Source organism: Schistocerca serialis, chromosome 3 (genome assembly GCF_023864345.2).
Source record: "Schistocerca serialis cubense isolate TAMUIC-IGC-003099 chromosome 3, iqSchSeri2.2, whole genome shotgun sequence".
NCBI lineage: Eukaryota > Metazoa > Arthropoda > Insecta > Orthoptera > Acrididae > Schistocerca > Schistocerca serialis.
Genome location: NC_064640.1, coordinates 66,464,827 through 66,484,500, shown reverse-complemented (window position 1 = coordinate 66,484,500; position 19,674 = coordinate 66,464,827). Strand labels below are relative to the sequence as shown.

Here is a 19,674-nt window from a genome sequence, read left to right as displayed (position 1 = left end):
TCAGGCCCACAGTTCATATTTTTCATGACCTCAGTCACACCTTTACCTCCCCATTCCCGTTGTAGTTTCCAGTCATCCACGTGCATTATGTCCCTGCATCTGATTGCCCTTTACTATAATTCAGAGCGGTATGTAGCTGTGTAGTTAAACCATCTTCTAAATGGCTCTGAGCACTATGCGACTTAACTTCTAAGGTTATCAGTCGCCTAGAACTTAGAACTAATTAAACCTAACTAACCAAAGGACATCACACACATCCATGCCCGAGGCAGGATTCGAACCTGCGACCGTAGCGGTCGCTCGGCTCCAGACGCCTAGAACCGCACGGCCACTCAGGCCGGCCTAAACCATCTTCTCCTAGCGGTTTAATCCCCAGTAGTACGCTTGCTTGAGCAGCTCTTGCTGTCACCATAAAAATCCACCATTTCTCAGTTTTTTAATTCATTTTAATGATCCTGCAATTCCCTGAGATGCATTATGTATGTGAAAAGATCACAGCTTATCGAATGTACATAGCTTCTATTCGCATAATTACAATGTATACGTTATTTACGACCTGATATGGTTTGTTACTGATAACAGTTTCTCCACTGTCGACAGACTTCTCAGATGGAGTGGCCACGCAGGGTCTCTTTGTCGTATGGGTGTTAATACTGTCCAACAGGCCACCCGAACCGCTAGGAGTGTTTGTAACTGATGTAAGATCCTTTGTCATTCCACGAGCAACTGTGGAACTACCAATGTTCCCAGACAGAGCTAGTTCTTAGGTATGTTTTATACAAATGGCGTGCTGCAAGTGGTACAAATATTGCCAACTAAAGACTGTTAGGCCTCAACAGCCATTCTCCTCATCGGCACACGGCACAGCTCGATATTGAGGATATTTCTATTACGGTTTGTGTCATCCTTGCATTCCAGGCGTTTAAGCCGAGATCTCCACTCCCTTTGATACACATTATTCCGCCGGTGCGCCACACTGTGATCAATAAAGCATTTATGGTTACGGAGGACTGGCGGCAGTCATTACAGTGGTTGAACAAAAATATTGAAACACCGCAATAAATTCATGCTTGAACATAAATGCAGATGCTAGCCAAGTCCGCTCGTTGCGCTGTTGTATTTGGCCACGAATAGTATCTGAGCAATGTCCTCAATACGTTGCAAGTGTCAGTCGTGGGTACAACAGTGTTCTGTACAGTTGCGTGTTCATTATGTCGCAGCTCAGTGTGTTCGAAGGTAGGCAAATTGTTGGCGCTTGTATGGTGGTTGCTTCCGTAACTACGTTAGTCGAAGTGTTTGGTGTTTCAAGAGGCACCGTACTGAAGATTTAAACCTAATACAGGAAACGCGGAAAAACATTATGCACTAAGTCACAACGCGATGACAGTATGTCTTGAGTGATCGTGAAGTACGGTTATTGAAGAGGATAGCACCAAAACAACAAGAAGACAGCTCCCGAAGCTGGAAACTGCAAGGCGAGCGGGCATTCTAAAACCACTCCTCAGTGACGCAAATGCCCGTAACAGGAAAAGGTACTACTGAAGCCATAAAACCTGGACTATGGAGCAATAGAAGAAAGTAATTCAGACGGATGACTCTTGTTTCACATTGTGTTCAACTTCTGGCGGAGTTTTCGTCCCAAGAGTGAAACAGGGAGGGAGTTCGGCGGTGATCTGCGCAGCCATATCGTGGTATTCCATGGGCTCCATGATTACTCTCCAACGTTGCATTACTGGCAAGGATTGTGTGACCATTTTGGCTGATCAGGTCCATCCCATGATACCAAGTTTGTTCCCCGATGGTGCTCCAAAATGGCAGGACCTCTGTTCACAAAGCTTGCATCGTCCAGGACAGACTTCGTGAGCATGAGGATGAACTGACGCATCTTCCCTGACGACCACAGTCACCAGATCTCAATATCATTGAGCCTTTGTGGTCTGCTTTGGAGAGAAGGGTGCATGATCGCTGTCCATCTCCATCATCGCTACCCGATCTTGCCATTATTTTGCAGGAATTTCTTGATAACCATACAGAACCTGTATTTATCCATTCCGAGATGACTGGACGCTGTTTTGAAAGCCAGCGGTTTTGATACACCGTATTAGGAGTGGTAATGTGTTGTATTTTCGGTGTTTCCGTATTTTTGTCCACACCCTGTAATCCCCAGCTATAACTCCAGGTTCGCCAAAAGCATATCCAGCCAAGACGGGCTGTATTCATTGGGCTACTCGCAGTTTGGAATGTCACGAAGGTGGCGAGCATTACACTCAGGTATTTAAAGGTTTCTGCATAACACAAACTCAGATCTACGTCTTTCGATAGTGCTCTTTACACTGATCCCCTGCACCATCACTTCTGCCTTGTCCGTAATGATTTTCAGACCAACTGTGGCTGTATTATGTAAGTAAAAAGAAAACTTGTCGAAAAAGATTCATTGCTGCAATAAGCAGTGAGGTTAATCAGCAAAGCAGCTGCGAAGTTGTCAAACAAATAAAAAACCACCTTCTTCTTACTGAATTATCTACACTACTGGCCATTAACATTGCTACACCACCAAGATGACGTGTCACAGACGCGAAATTTAACCAACAGAAAGAAGATGCTGTGATATGCAAATGATCAGCTTTTCAGAGCATTCACACAAGGTTGGCGCCGGTGGCGACACCTACAACGTGCTGACATGAGGAAAGTTTCCAACCGATTTCTCATACACAAACAGCAGTTGACCGCCGTTGCCTGGTGAAACGTTGTTGTGATGCCTCGTGTAAGGAGGAGAAATGCGTACCATCACGTTTCCGACTTTGATAAAGGTCGGATTGTAGCCTATCGCGATTGCGGTTTATCGTATCGCGACATTGCTGCTCGCGTTGGCCGAGATCCAATGACTGTTAGCAGAATATGGAATCGGTGGGTTCAGGAGGGTAATACGGAACGCCGTGCTGGATCCCAACGGCCTCGTATCACTAGCAGTCGAGATGATAGGCATCTTATCCGCATGGCTGTAACGGATCGTGCAGCCGCGTTTCGATCCCCGAGTCAACAGATGGGGACGCTTGGAAGACAACAACCATCTGCACGAACAGTTCGACGACGTTTGCAGCAGCGTGGACTATCAGCTCGGAGACCATGGCTGCGGTTACCCTTGACGCTGCATCACAGACAGGAGCGCCTGTGATGGTGTACTCAACGTCGAACGTGGGTGCACGAATGGCATAACGTTATCTTTTCGGATGAATCCAGGTTCTGTTTACAGCATCATGATGATCGCATCCGTGTTTGGTGACATTGTGGTGAACGCACATTGGAAGCGTGTATTCGTCATCGCCGTACTGGCGTATCGCCCGGCGTGATGGTATGGGGTGCCATTGGTTACACGTCTCGGTCACCTCTTGTTCGCATTGACGGCACTTTGAACAGTGGACGTTACGTTTCAGATGTGTTACGACGCGTGGCACTACCCTGCATTCGATTCCTGCGAAAGCTTACATTTCAGCAGCATAATGCACGACCGCACGTTGCAGGTCCTTTCCGGGCTTTTCTGGATACAGAAAGTGTTCGACTGCTGCTCTGGCCAGCGCATGCTCCACATCTCTCACTAATTGAAAACGTCTGGTCAATGGTGGCCGAGCAACTGGCTCGTCACAATACGCCAGTCACTGCTCTTGATGAACGGTGGTATCGTGTTGAAGCTGCATGGGCAGCTGTACCTGTACACGCCATCCGACCTCTGTTTGACTCAATGCCCAGGCGTATCAAGGCCGTTATTACGGCCAGAGGTGGTTGTCTGGGTACTGATTTTAAGGATCTATGCACCCAAGTTTCGTGCAAATGTTATCACATGTCAGTTCTAGTATAATATATTTGTCCAATGAATACCCGCTTATCATCTGCATTTCTTCTTGGTGTAGCAATTTTAATGGCGAGTAGTATATTTTTTTGCACTTAAGTGTGAACCAAGTATGCACGTGTTTTACAGCACTGCGGGCGGTGTCCATGGGGCAGGGACAAGAGCTGTGCGCCCGCAGGCTCATCTGCGACTCGATGGCGGGCGGCGGCTGGGTGCTGCTGCAGAACATTCACCTGTCGCTGCCATTCTGCAGCGAAGCCATGGACGCGCTCGTCGAGACGGAAAATATACACGAAAGCTTTCGTCTCTGGATGACTACCGAGGTCCACACTCAGTTTCCCATCGCTCTGCTGCAGGTTAGTTGCACAGCTGCTTGGACAGATCATTGCCGTGGGGATCTGCACGAACGAACCACGCGGACAGCGCAGGAAGGAAGAAGTAAGGATCATTGGGTTTTAAGTATCCGTCGATGACGAGGTAGTTAGGGACGGATATAAACTCGTATTGTGGAAGAATTGTAAAGGAAATCAGCAGTGTTCTTTTCAAGGGGACATCTCGGCAGCTTCCTTAAGCAATCTAGGAAAATCACGATGGCCAGACGGTTGTCTGAATTGCAGTCCTTCCGAATCCGAATCTAGTGCGCTAATCACTGTGCCACCTCGCTCGGTAAGAGGGAAGAGGAGGAGTGAATCAGATGTCAAGCGCGGTACTGAAATTGACACTGAGGTTATAAAAGTCCTCTTAATATCGTATCGGACCTCCTTTTTCCTGACGTAGTGCAGAAACTCGACTTGGCATCGACTAAACAAGTCATTGGAAGTCCTCTGCAGAAATACTGAGCGATGCTGCTTCCACAACCATCCACAATTGCAGAAGTGTTGCCGGTGTAGGATTTTCTGCATGAATGAATTGTCCCATAAATGAAACTTCCTGGCAGATTAAAACTGTGTGCCCGACCGAGACTCGAACTCGGGACCTTTGCCTTTCGCGGGCAAGTGCTCTACCATCTGAGCTACCGAAGCACGACTCACGCCCGGTACTCACAGCTTTACTTCTGCCAGTATCTCGTCTCCTACCTTCCAAACTTTACAGAAGCTCTCCTGCGAACCTTAATCTGCCAGGAAGTTTCATATCAGCGCACACTCCGCTGCAGAGTGAAAATCTCATTCTGGAAAAATCCTCCAGGCTGTGGCTAAGCCATGTCTCCGCAGTATCCTTTCTTTCAGGAGTGCTAGTTCTGCAAGGTTCGCAGGAGAGCTTCTGTAAAGTTTGGAAGGTAGGAGAAGATGTTACTGGCAGAAGTAAAGCTGTGAGTACCGGGCGTGAGTCGTGCTTCGGTAGCTCAGATGGTAGAACACTTGCCCGCGAAAGGCAAAGGTCCCGAGTTCGGGTCTCGGTCGGGCACACAGTTTTAATCTGCCAGGAAGTTTCATATCAGCGCACACTCCGCTGCAGAGTGAAAATCTCATTCTGTCCCATATATGTTCGATAGAATTCATGTCGGGCGATCTGGATGGCCAAACCATTCACTCGAACTGTCCAGAACGTTCTTCAAACCAATTGCGGACAAATGTGGACTGGTGACACCACACATTGTCATTCATAAAAATTCCGTCGTTGTTTGGTAACATGAAATCAATGTGTGGTTGCAAATCGTCCCAATGTATTTCAGTTAGACCAGACGTCTAAGTCAACCCCGTGTAAACACAGTTCATACCATTATGTAGCCACCGCACCGCCAGCTTAACAACTTCGGTCCACGGCTAAGTCGGGTCTGCACCACACTCGAACGCTATTATCAGCTCTTACCAACTGAAACCAGGGACTCATCTGACCAGGCTACAGTTATTCAGTCCAAAAATGTTTAAATGTGTGTGAAATCTTATGGGACTTAACCTAAATTATCCTAAGGACAAACACACACACCCATGCCCGAGGGAGGACTGGAATCTCCGCCGGGACCAGCCACACAGTCGATGACTGCAGCGCCCCAGACCGCTCGGCTAATCCCGCGCGGCAGTTATTCAGTCGTCTAGGGTCCAGCCGATATCGTCACGAGCACAGCAGAGGCGCTGCAAGCAATGTCCAGCGGTTAGCAAGAGCACTCGCGTCAGTCGTCTGCTGCCATACCCCACTAACGCCAAATTCCACCGCACTGTCCTAACGGATGCTTTCGTCGTACGTCCCCCACCGATTTCTGAGGTTATTTCAAGCAGTGTTGCTTGTCTGTTAGTACTAACAAATCTACTCAAACGCCACTGCTCTCGGTCGTTATCTGAAGGCCGTCTGTCACTGCGTTGTCTATGCTGAGATTAATGCCCTAAATCTTGTATTCTCGGCACACTCTTGACGCTGTAGATCTCAGAATATTGAACTCCCTAACGATTTGCCAAATGGAATGCCCCATGCGTTTAGCTCCAACTACCATTCCGTGTTCAAAGTCTGTTAATTCCTGCCGTGCTGCCGTAACCAGGTCGGAAACCTTTTCACATGAGTCACCCGAGCACAAATGACAGCTCTGCCATTGCACTGCCCTTTTATACCTTGTGTTCACGATACAACTGCCATCTGTATATGTGCACATCGCTATCACATGATTTTCGTCACATCAGTGTACGTGCACTACAGGTGTCACTACAATTATTGCTTACTGCATTATTTCTATTTGCTAACGGCCTTGACGCAGTGGTAACACCTGTTCTCGTCAGATAACCAAAGATAAGCGCTATCGGGCTAGGCTAGCACTTGGATCTACGTCTACATCTACATTTATTCTCCGCAAGCCACCCAACGGTGTGTGGCGGAGGGCACTTTACGTGCCACTGTCATTACCTCCCTTTCCTGTTCCAGTCGCGTATGGTTCGCGGGAAGAACGACTGTCTGAAAGCCTCCGTGCGCGCTCTAATCTCTCTAATTTTACATTCGTGATCTCCTCGGGAGGTATAAGTAGGGGGAAGCAATATATTCGATACCTCATCCAGAAACGCACCCTCTCGAAACCTGGCGAGCAAGCTACGCCGCGATGCAGAGCGCCTCTCTTGCAGAGTCTGCCACTTGAGTTTGTTAAACATCTCCGTAACGCGATCACGGTTACCAAATAACCCTGTGACGAAACGCGCCGCTCTTCTTTGGATCTTCTCTATCTCCTCCGTCAGACCGATCTGGTACGGATCCCACACTGATGAGCAATACTCAAGTATAGGTCGAACGAGTGTTTTGTAAGCCACCTCCTTTGTTGATGGACCACATTTTCTAAGCACTCTCCCAATGAATCTCAACCTGGTACCCGCCTTACCAACAATTAATTTTATATCATCATTCCACTTCAAATCGTTCCGCACGCATACTCTCAGATATTTTACAGAAGTAACTGCTACCAGTGTTTGTTCCGCTATCATATAATCATACAATAAAGGATCCTTCTTTCTATGTATTCGCAATACATTACATTTGTCTATGTTAAGGGTCAGTTGGCACTCCCTGCACCAAGTGCCTATCCGCTGCAGATCTTCCTGCATTTCGCTACAATTTTCTAATGCTGCAACTTCTCTGTATACTACAGCATCATCCGCGAAAAGCCGCATGGAACTTCCGGGGTGACCTCCCGGTCTGCCGAGCGCTGTTGGCAAGTGGGTTGCACTCAGCCCTTGTGTGGAGCTACTGAGGAGCTACTTGACTGAGAAGTAGCGGCTCCGGTCGCGGCAACTGACATACAGCCGGGAGAGCGGTGTGCTGATCACATGCTCCCCCATATTCGCATCCAGTGACGGCTGTGGGCTGAGGATAACACGGCGGCCGACCGGTACCGTTGGGCCTCCATGGCCTGTTCGGGAGTAGTTTAGTTTATATTATTTCTGTTTACTATATTGATAGGCACGGATGCTAATGCACACTTACGTAGTGGCACGCGATTTGGAGACAACCGGATCCAATTCTGGTGGAGAATACAAGTTTCAACGCTAATATTTTGCCGGTAATGGGAGGACAGTCTGTGGCGTACAGTTCCTTAGTTCTCAGTTTGCAGCTAGATACTGGGTTCAGTTCCAAACTAGTCTCTAGTGTCTCATGGAGTGAGGGCATGTGATATTGTCGGTGGTGATACGCCCGTCGATGGAAAACGATAAGCTACTCTAAAGGTTTGGTCTATCTGCCAGCACCGAATTTCCCGATCTCCCTTTCCTTATCATCATCATCAACAGCAACATCAACATGCCAACAACACTAAAGCATCACATATACTCATCACAGTCGCCTTCGTTCGACACATACACACCGAGTGCAGCGTTTAAGTCACTGGACCCGCATTCGGGATATCAGTGGTTCAAATCACCGTCCGACCACCCAGAATCATGTTTTCCGAGAAAATCTGTTCCGGGGACTCCCGGGATGGTTCCTTGTAATGAGGCATCCGGTTTCTTTCCTCCTCCTTTCGCAATCCTACGTTGCGTGTGTGTAAGGGACAGTGAAATGATAACGAGACAGATCCAAAAAAGGTAACTAAACTGATTATTACAAGGGGCGATAAAAAAGATTCCATCTGAGGGCGTTGCTGCAGCGTATCTCCAACGTAGTGCCACTCCGATGTGGACATATAAGCACCGGCATACAGGCAAGGAATTAGCGTCCCATTCGTGTCTTTCCGATGACCGTGCGGTATATGTGGAAACGTGAACTATGGCGAATTTATTACCAAATGCGTCCAAACAAGACCGATGTACTGTTATTCTTTTCTTGGCTGCCAATGACAAATACCGATAGAAATCCATCGGAGACTGAAGAATGTACCCACATCAAACAAGGTTTACCATCACCCCAGTTCCCAGAACTCCTGAAGACAAACGTTAACTGTGGATATTAATGTACCCACACAAAAAATGTTTAGCATCACCCCAGTTCCCAGAACCCCTGAAGACAAACGTTAACTGTGGATATTGTATCACAGACACACTCCCTTTGATTGTTCAGAGATGTCACTAAACCCGCCCAAAGATGCTAACAACCATGCATGAGCAGCCCCTATTAGATGGAGAGGGTCCGACAGCCGATCAGTTCCAGTCTTTCTATCAGGAAGGAGGTACACGGCTCGTGTTGTCTGTAGTTCAAGCAGGTCTAGACGGCGAATACCGCGGTTCCATCGCGTCCGTATTGTTACTTTTTGCAAGGAAGGGCTCTCAACAAGGGAACTGTCCAGGCGTCTTGGAGTGAACCAAAGCGACGTTGGTCGGACGTGGAGGAGATACAGAGGCACAGGAACTGTCGATGACATGCCTCGCTCAGGCCGTCCGAGGGCTACTACCGCAGTGGATGACCGCTACCTACGGATTATGGCTCGGAGAAACCCTGATAGCAAAGCCACCATGTTGAATAATGCTTTTCGTGCAGCCACAGGACGTCGTGTTACGACTCAAATTGTGCGCAATGAGCTGCATGATGCGCAACTTCATTCCCGACGTCCATGGTGAGGTCCGTCTTTGCAACCACGACACCATGCAGCGAGGTACAGATGGGCCCCACAACATGCCGAATGGACAGCTCAGGATTGGCATCACATTCTCTTCACCGATGAGTGTCGCATATGCCATCAACCAGACAATCGTCGGAGACGTGTTTTGAGGCAACCCTGTCAGGCTGAACGCCTTAGACACACTGTCTAGCGAGTGCAGCAAGTTGGTGGTTCCCTGCTGTTTTAGGGTGGCGTACGCCGCTGGTGGTCATCGAAAGCGCCGTAACGGCTGTACGATACGCGAATGCCATCCTTCGACCGATAGTGCAACCATATCGGCAGCATTCTGGAGAGGCATTCGTCTTCACGGACGACAATTCGCGCCCCCATCGTGCACATCTTGTGAATGACTTCCTTCAGCATAACGACATCGCTCGACTAGAGTGGCCAGCATGTTCTCCAGACATGAACCCTATCGAACATGCCTGGGATAGAATGTGATTTTCACTCTGCAGCGGAGTGTGCGCTGATATGAAACTTCCTGTCAGATTAAAATTGTGTGCCCGACCGAGACTCGAACTCGAGACCTTGCCTTTGTGTAGCTCAGTTGGTAGAGCACTTGCCCGCGAAAGGCAAGGTCCCGAGTTCGAGTCTCGGTCAGGCACACAGTTTAAATCTGCCAGGAAGTTTCATGCCTGGGATAGATTGAAATGGGCTGTTTATGGACGACGTGACCCACGAACCACTCTGAGGGATCTACGCCGAATCGCCGTTGAGGTGTGGGACAATCTGGACGGACAGTGCTTTGATGAACTTGTGGATAGTATGCCACGACGAATACAGACATGAATCAATGCAAGAGGACGTACTACTGGGTATTAGAAGTACCGGTGTGTACAACAATCTGGACCACCACCTCTGAAGGTCTCACTGTATGGTGGTACAACATGTAATGTATGCTTTTCATGAGCAATGAAAAGGTCGGAAATGTTTATGCTGAACTCTATTCCAATTTTCTGTAGAGGTTCCGGAACTCTCGGAACCGAGGTGATGCAAATCTTTTTTTGATGTGTGTATATGGGGCACCATGTCTGTCGAAATGGGATGTTGCTGCTTCATAATGACGCACGTCCCCATATCGCACATGCCGTAACGCAGAAGTTACGCCAACTGAAGTGGGATACACTCGAGCAACCACCCTATAGCTTGATCTCTCCCCGTGCGATTATCGCGCCTTCGGTCCCTGTCGGATGAGCATGGCAGCAGGCTCTTACGGACTTCTTCTCGCAGCAGAACACGGTGTTCTACCAAACGGGTATTTTCAACATCGATGACATGATTGCCTCAATGCTCGTGGCAATTTTTGTAATTAGCACACCGGTTCTGAACTGTGTGGCCTTCGAACGGAATTTTTGTGATCGCCCCTTATATTTCAAAAGTAATCGACATAACTGTTACTACATTTATCCTACTGTGAGAGAAGACGATCAGTGTCATAATGGAAAAATGTCTACGGTTGCCTACAGAACCATGATTGTACCCAGGCGTGCACATCTTCGCCCGAAGCAAATCTACGGTCACAAATGTTTTTCTTCAGGGCTTCAGAAATATGGAAATCGCATGGGGAGGGATGGGTGCTGTATTGAGGATGTGTAAGGGCTTTCCAGCGAACCATCTGCAGCGTACTTGAAACAACCTTGGCAACCTTAGCCGGCCCACAAGTTCCGTAGGCAGCCGCGAACATTTTGCTATGAAGGTATTGACTGTCTTGTCTGACAGTGGGATAAATTTATTAAAAGTTGTGGCGATTAATTTTGAAATAATAAACAGCTTACTTACTTTCTTTCGATCTGCGTCGTTTTCATTTACCTACCTCTGAATGTAAGTATATAACAATGAAACTGATAGTTCTGTAAAGATTTGTCACTCTATAACTACAAGAAATGGTATGTTATACAACATTTGTACTGGAATCACATAGGAAAGTTTTTAGCTCTGTAAAACTATAAACATAGAACCTAATTGTTATTGGTTTTTATAATGTTTAACCTACCTGAAGGTAGGCGACATTGCCTCAAACCTGTCATTTTGAAATAATAATAACAGCAATCGACAGAGGGAAAATAAGTCTGTTTTCCATTTTGCATTTGTTTTCATCATGAATCATTATCATTTATATCTATGTCTCGGCTCCATAAACCACCCTTCGGTGCATTATGGAGACTACTTTTGGTATCACTGTTATTTACCCCTTTACCCGTTCCAATGGCGAATGGTGCGTGAGGAGTACGACTGTCGGTTAGCTTGCGCATAAACTCGATGTGCCCTGAGTTTGCCGTCACTGTCATTTCGTGACATGTGTGTAGAACGACGTAACGTGCTGCCAGATTCTCTAGAAGTTTCAGTGGCGTACCTCGCCACGGTGCACATACCCCTGATTGTGGCGTCTACCACTGGAGTTCCATCTGTGTCTCAGCGACGCCTCGTCATTACAAATCAAACTCTTGACTCTCAGAATAACGAGCAATATTCAAAAAAATCAGCTGAACGAGGGGTTTGTAAGCTCCTCCTTTCGTGGATAGATTACATTTCCTTGGGATTCTTCTAATGAAATCAGACTAGCATCTGCCTTACCTACAACAAATAATTTTTTTCAAATCTCTCGTTGAAACATATTTTGTCAGTTCCCTATTGGCATTATAATTACTTCGCAGTACAATTTCACATGAAAACCCCGAGACCTTGATTGTGGTGTTCATGAAGTAACCAATTCATCGAATAAAATATTTCATTAAATTCTGATTCTCAGAGTTAAATGGATCTTACATCAATATTTCAGGTGGTTGAAGCGCCAACAATCGTTTTTCAGTAAATTAAAAATTACAATAAACTTCACACCAATTCGTAACTTCGCTATTTGTCTTTAACTTACTTAAGCATAAGATCGCATATTAAATGCTCTTTTTCCTAATACAGGCATCCTATAGTGGCTCTGAGCACTGTGGGACGTAACATCTGAGGTCATCAGTCCCCTAGACTAAGAACTACTTAAACTTAAGGACATCACACACATCCATGCCCGAGGCAGGATTCGAACCTGCGACCGCAGCAGCAGCGCGGTTCCGGACTGAAGCGCTTAGAACCGCTCGGCCACAGCTGCAGGCGGCGTCCTATACAATTTCCGAATACTCCGGCCTCATAGGAACTTGACATGACATATCCAGTCATTTCGTCATTTCCCATGGCTTCTAGCGATACGCAGCATCCGTAGTGCTTATCAAAAATAAAAAAAAAAAATGGTTCAAATGGTTCTGAGCACTACGCGACTTAACTTCTGAGGTCATCAGTCGCCTAGAACTTAGAACTAATTAAACCTAACTAACCTAAGGACATCACACACATCCATGTCCGAGGCAGGATTCGAACCTGCGACCGTAGCGGTCACGCGGTTCCAGACTGAAGCGCCTTTAACCGCACGGCCACACCGGCCGGCCTATCAAAAATATAGCCAACTGCTCTCTGTCTTAGTAAACAATCTGTAAACCACAATAAGCCGAATGAAGAAATCACCAGCTTGCTACAATGCACATCAATTCTTGTAATAAAAACCAACATCTACATCCACACCTACACTCTGTCAACCACTGTGAAATACATGGCAGATGGTACGTCCCATTGTACCAGTTATTAGGGTTTTCCCCGTTCCATTCAAGTACGGAGGGTGGAAACAATGGTCGTTTAAACGCCTCTACCAGTGGTATAATTAATCTAGTCTTTTCTTCGCGAATCTTGTCTTCGCGATTCCTATGGGAGCGACACGTAGGGGTTGTATATTCCTATATTCATAACTTAAAGTTGAGTCTAGAAACTTTTGAACTATATTTTCACGAGGAGCGTCTACCAGTTCGGTTTTTTCAGCATCTTCCTGGCACTCTCCCATGGGATGAAAGAACCTGTGATCTTTCATCCTGCCCTTCCTTATAGCTGTTCAATATCCGCTGTCAGTTCTATTTGGTACGGGTCCCACACACTTGAGCAATATTCTAGGACGCGTCGCACGAGTGCTTTGTATGCAGTCTGCTTTATAAACTGATTGCAGTTCCGTAGTATTCGGTCAATGAACCATGCCATCTGATTTGCCTACGACCGAGATCGCGTGTTCGTTCCATTTCGTATCCCTACAAATTGTTTCATCCAAATAATTTTATGAGTTGACCGATTCCAACAGTGACTCATTGATACAGTAACAGGATAATGTGACTTCTTGTTTCGTGAACTCCACACATTTACATTTCTCATCGTTTAGAGCAAGTCGCCAGTCTTTGCACAAATTTGGAATCTTAACAATATCTGATTGAATATTTATGCAGCTTCTTTCTGACCGTAGATAATCATACACGGTGATCGGAAAACAGTCTGAAAAGCTTGTAAGGGTGTTGCAGGGTAGGTTGTGCTGAGTAATAACTGTTCAGGAAAAAATTCGATACGTTGCGTCGTTTCCGAGTTAGTTAGATTGAAGGTAACCAATCAGGCAGTTGTGCCTGCAAATTGAAGCGGCCCGCCAGATACAATTAGTGTCAGTTGTGCTCACAGTGCCGGCCGCTGTGGCCGAGCGTTTCTATGCGCTTCAGTCCGGAATCACGCTGCTGCTGCGGTCGCAGGTCGAATCCTGCCTCTGGCATGGATGTGTGTGATGCCCTTAGGTTAGTTACGTTTAAGTAGTTCTAAGTCTAGGTGACTGATGACCTCAGCTGTTAAGTCCCGTAGTGCTTAGAGCCATTTGAACCATTTGTGCTCACAGTGTAGATGACAGCGGACGAGATTACTCAGCCTTCAGTGTGGGATCGATCCTTACTACCGTACCATGTCCAATTTTTGTATTTCTCTCTTGTTCGGTTTTAGTAATTCAAATGATGAACATGTTTGGCGACACGGTCTCTGGCAGGTCTCTTGAATTTGCGCTCGCAACTACCAGATTGGCTAACTTCAGTGCTAACTAACTCGGAGACGCCACACCGTATCTCATTTTTTTGTTAACAATTATTTTTCAGCACAATCTACCCTGCAACATCCTCACAAGCTTTTCAGACTGCTTCTGACCACCATGTAGATAACCGCATCATCTGCGAAAGGTCTTAGGTTACTATTTATGTTCTACATCTACATCCATACTCCGCAAGCCACCTGACGGTGTGTGGCGGAGGGTACCTTGAGTACTTCTATCGGTTCTCCCTTCTATTCCAGTCTCGTATTGTTCGTGGAAAGAAGGATTGTCGGTATGCTTCTGTGTGCGCTCTAATCTCTCTGATTTTATCCTCATGGTCTCTTCGCGAGATATACGTAGGAGGGAGCAATATACTGCTTGACTCTTCGGTGAAGGTATGTTCTCGAAACTTCAACAAAAGCCCGTACCGAGCTACTGAGCGTCTCTCCTGCACAGTCTTCCACTGGAGTTTATCTATCATCTCCGTAACGCTTTCGCGATTACTAAATGATCCTGTAACGAAGCGCGCTGCTCTCCGTTGGATCTTCTCTATCTCTTCTATCAACCCTATCTGGTACAGATCCCACACTGCTGAGCAGTATTCAAGCAGTGGGGGAACAAGCGTACTGTAACCTACTTCCTTTGTTTCCGGATTGCATTTCCTTAGGATTCTTCCAATGAATCTCAGTCTGGCATCTGCTTTACCGACGATCAACTTTGTATGATCATTCCATTTTAAATCACTCCTAATGCGTACTCCCAGATAATTTATGGAATTAACTGCTTCCAGTTGCTGACCTGCTATTTTGTAGCTAAATGATAAGGGAACTATCTTTCTATGTATTCGCAACACATTACACTTGTCTACATTGCCTCAGTGAACTTCCGATGTCATCCACGAAATCATTTATGTATATTGTGAATAGCAACGGTCCTACGACACTCCCCTGCGGCACACCTGAAATCGCTCTTACTTCGGAAGACTTCTCTCCATTGTGAATGACATGCTGCTTTCTGTTATCTAGGAACTCTTCAATCCAATCACATAATTGGTCTGATAGTCCATATGCTCTTACTTTGTTCATTAAAGGACTGTGGGGAACTGTATCGAACGCCTTGCGTAAGTCAAGAAACACGGCATCTACCTGGGAACCCGTGTCTATGGCCCTCTCTGAGTCTCGTGGACGAATAGCGCGAGCTGGGTTTCACACGACCGTCTTTTTCGAAACCCATGCTGATTCCTACAGAGTAGATTTCTAGTCTCCAGAAAAGTCATTATACTCGCACATAATACGTGTTCCAAAATTCTACAACTGATCGACGTTAGAGATATAGGTCTATAGTTCTGCACATCTGTTCGACGTCCCTTCTTGAAAACGGGGATGACCTGTGCTCTTTTCCAATCCTTTCGAACGCTACGCTCTTCTAGAGACCTACGGTACACCGCTGCAAGAAGGGGGGCAAGTTCCTTTGCGTGCTCTGTGTAAAATCGAACTGGTATCCCATCAGGTCCAGCGGCCTTCCCTCTTTTGAGCGATTTTAATTGTTTCTCTATCCCTCTGTCGTCTATTTCGATAGCTACCATTTTGTCATCTGTGCGACAGTCTAGAGAAGGAACTACAGTGCAGTCTTCCTCTGTGAAACAACTTTGGAAAAAGACATTTAGTATTTCGGCCTTTAATCTGTCATCCTCTGTTTTAGTACCATTTTGGTCACAGAGTGTCTGGACATTTTGTTTTGATCCACCTACCGCTTTGACATAAGACCAAAATTTCTTAGGATTTTCTTCCAAGTCAGTACATAGAACTTTGCTTTCGAATTCATTGAACGCCTCTCGCATAGCCCTCCTCACACAACATTTCGCTTCGCGTAATTTTTGTTTGTCTGCAAGGCTTTGGCTATGTTTATGTTTACTGTGAAGTTCCCTTTGCTTCCGCAGCAGTTTTCTAACTCGGTTGTTGTACCACGGTGGCTCTTTTCCATCTCTTACGATCTTGCTTGGCACATACTCATCTAACGCATATTGTACGACGGTTTTGAACTTTGTCCACTGATCCTCAACACTATCTGTACTTGAGACAAAAATTTTGTGTTAGGCCATCAGGTACTCTGTAATCTGCTTTTTGTCCACTTTTGCTAAACAGAAAAATTTTCCAACCTTTCTTAATATCTCTATTTGCGGCTGAAATCATCGATGCAGTAACCGCTTTATGATCGCTGATTCCCTGTTCTGGGTTAACTGTTTCAAATAGTTCGGGTCTGTTTGTCACCAGGAGGTCTAATATGTTACCGCCACGAGTCGGTTCTCTGTTTAACTGCTCAAGATAGTTTTCAGATAAAGCACTTAAAAAAATTTCACTGGATTCTTTGTCCCTGCCACCCGTTATGAACGTTTGAGTCTCCCAGTCTATATTGTCAGCAAGATCATTAATATACATGAACAGTACTTCCCTGGGTCACGCCCAGGATTACTTCTACATCTGTTGATAATTCTCCATTCAAGGCAATTTGCTGCTTCCTCCATACCAAAAAATTTTCAAGCCAGTCACAAATTTCGCTTGATGCCCGATACGATCGAGTTTCAGATAATAAGCGAAGACGTGGTATTGAGACAAATGCTTTTCGGAAATCGAGAAATACTGAATCTACCTGACTGCTTGACCCATTGCTTTCATTATGTCATCTGAGAAAAGTGCGGGTTGAGTTTCATATGGTCAATGTTTCCAGAATCCACTCTGGCTGGCATGGAGAAGGTCATTCTGTTCGAGATACCCCGTTATGTTTGAACTCAGAATATATCCAAAGATTCTACAACAAATGGATGTCAAGGGTACTGAACGGTAGTTTTGTGGGTCATTTCGGCTACCCGTCTTGACCTGCGAGTGTGACCTGCATTTTCTTCCAACTATTGGACAAAGTTTTTCGTTCGAGGTATCTACGGTAGATTAAAGCTAAGGGAGGGGGTAATTTAGCCGCAAATTCACTATGGAATATGACAGAGATTCCATTGGGCCCTGGAGCTTTGTCCAGTTTTAGTAATTTCAACTGTTTCTCAACGCCACTGGCATTAATATCGATTTCACTCATATTTCCAGTGGTGCTGGAATTAAATTGCGACAGCATTCCTAGGTTCTCCTTTGTAAAGGAACATTTGAAAACGGATCTAAACATTTCATCTTGTGCTTCATTTCGGCTCTTGTCTCGTTCGCGGTGATTGGACACTAACTTTGGTGTCACTAACAGCCTTTACATACGACCAAAATTTCTTTAGGTTCTGTGAAAAATCTTTCAACACTATTCTACTAGGGTAGTCACTGAAGGTTCCACGCATTGCTCTCTTGACAACCAAACTCTTTTCGTTCAGCATCTCTCTATCTATATCCCTATGCTTGATTTACATCTGTTATTCAGTAGTCTCTGTTTCTTTAGCGTTCCTTTACAGTGACTGTATACCATGAAAAGTTCCTCCCATCATGAACTGTTCTACTGGGCATATGTCTATCCAATACATGGTCAACTATTCTTTCAAACTTGAACCACAGCGCCCCCTACATCCTCCTGTGCATCAGTAAAACCTCAAAGTTCCTCATTGAGATATGGCACTACTGCTTCTTTATCTAGTCTGCTAAACATATAAATCCTTCTGCTTCTTTTAGTTGCTCATTTTTCTTTGGTTACCACTTTTACTACAACTGCTTCATGGTTACCTATACCAGTTTCGATGTGGACATCCTCAAAAAAGGATAGGTATATTTGTTGCCATTCGATCTAATATATTTCCATCATGAGTGGGTCTACAAACCATCTGTTGTAGACAGTTTTCAGAGAACGCATTCAGTAATGTTTCACAGGATTTCTTGTCACGTCCACCACTAGCAAAACTGTAGCTAACCCCCAACTGATTGTTGGATGATTAAAATCCCCTCCGATGATTACAGTTCTCGAATGATTACAGTCCCATCCGATGATTATAGCATGATTGGGGTATTCACGTATTAGCGAACTGAGGTTTTCTCTAAAGTTTTCCATTACTTCAGGAGATGAGACTGGTGGTTGATATAATGCTCCAATTATAGTTTTATGCCCACCCCCGATAGTGAATCTCGCCCAGATAATCTCACAGGCGACATCAGTTTCTGTTTCTTCAGATTTGAGTTTCCTGTCTACTGTGACAAATAAACCACCTTCATTTCCCATTAACCTACACTTTCGATATTAGGGAGAGAGTTTCAACTTATACATTTTTCACACTTTCTCCTCTAGTCATCCCTGTATAGAAGTTTAATACTTTCTTTTCCTTCTTACAATGTTTGCTCAGCTATGAAGTGCGATTGAACTTAATACGCTGATGTGCTTGCTTTCTTCTTCTCCCAAAATCTCTTCATCTTCTTACTGCGGTTTTTCTTACTTTCTCTGTCCATGTTTTCTTGGGATTAGCTCTGAAGTGATGCTTGTCAATTAATGTTTTGATTGCAATTCTGTCCTGTAGCATTTTGTTTGTAATGCCTGTTTCCTGAAGATCTTTTTCAATTTCAAGTATCCATTCCTTTTTAACTTTCATTGAGAGGGCAAATTAGGGAATCCTTTTGATTAGTTTAATATCGTCTATTCTGAGACTATGGCTATAAAAATTCAATATTCTTTTCATGAAAGTATCAGACATTTTTTCGAAATTTTGATATTACTCTCTATACATACGTCTCATCCAGATTCCCTCAACACAAACTGGACGAAACATTTTCCTAAACATATTCCGTTCTTCTTTTCCTGTGTCTTTAGTTAATGATCTGCTTCCAATGATTGCAGTCTCTGGTGCATATAACGTGTCAGGTTTTATTACTTTGATTAAATGTTTTACTTTTACAGTACGAGATACTGATTTTTTATTTACCTATTTCATGAATTCTATAAGATTTTGTGATTTAATAATTCTCTCTTTGTTTACTTCTTGATTTAATCCAGAGGGTTGGATTATTTCTCCTAGGTACTTCAAGTTGGATACTTGACACATTTGTCCAAACTGTGTAAAGATAGGTTGTTCATCTAGATATCGAGTAGAACCTTCCATTTATTGGGTTTTTATAAGAAATATTGAATCCACTTTCAGTTGCTATTCATTGAGTTTTTCAAGGGTATTATCGCTTCCTCTTTATTGTCTGAAAAGATCCGTAGATCGTCTGCATAAGCTAAGCTTCATAAATGAATTTCAGTTTCACGTAGTGTGTAAATGTCTATTTCCTTTACTCCATTTTCCCATTTCCTAACTCCTTTTTCTAATACAAGATTTAACAGTAAGGGGGACAGTCCGTCTCCATGCCGGACCACTGTCTTTATATCAAACGGTTCAGACATTTCGCCTTGGAATTTAAGTTCTGAACAGATATCAGTTAATGTTGGCTT

The 19,674-nt window shown here is 45.0% G+C and overlaps 1 protein-coding gene across 1 annotated transcript in view; it reads left to right on the top strand.

Annotated features, from left to right (window-relative positions):
- LOC126471528 (dynein axonemal heavy chain 5) overlaps positions 1-19,674 on the top strand; it is a 1,073,018-nt gene that overhangs the window by 931,870 nt on the left and 121,474 nt on the right. The window contains exon 66 of the mRNA XM_050099754.1: positions 3,977-4,203. Within this exon, the coding sequence (XP_049955711.1) occupies positions 3,977-4,203 (227 nt within the window). The remainder of the gene's footprint in view (positions 1-3,976; positions 4,204-19,674) is intronic.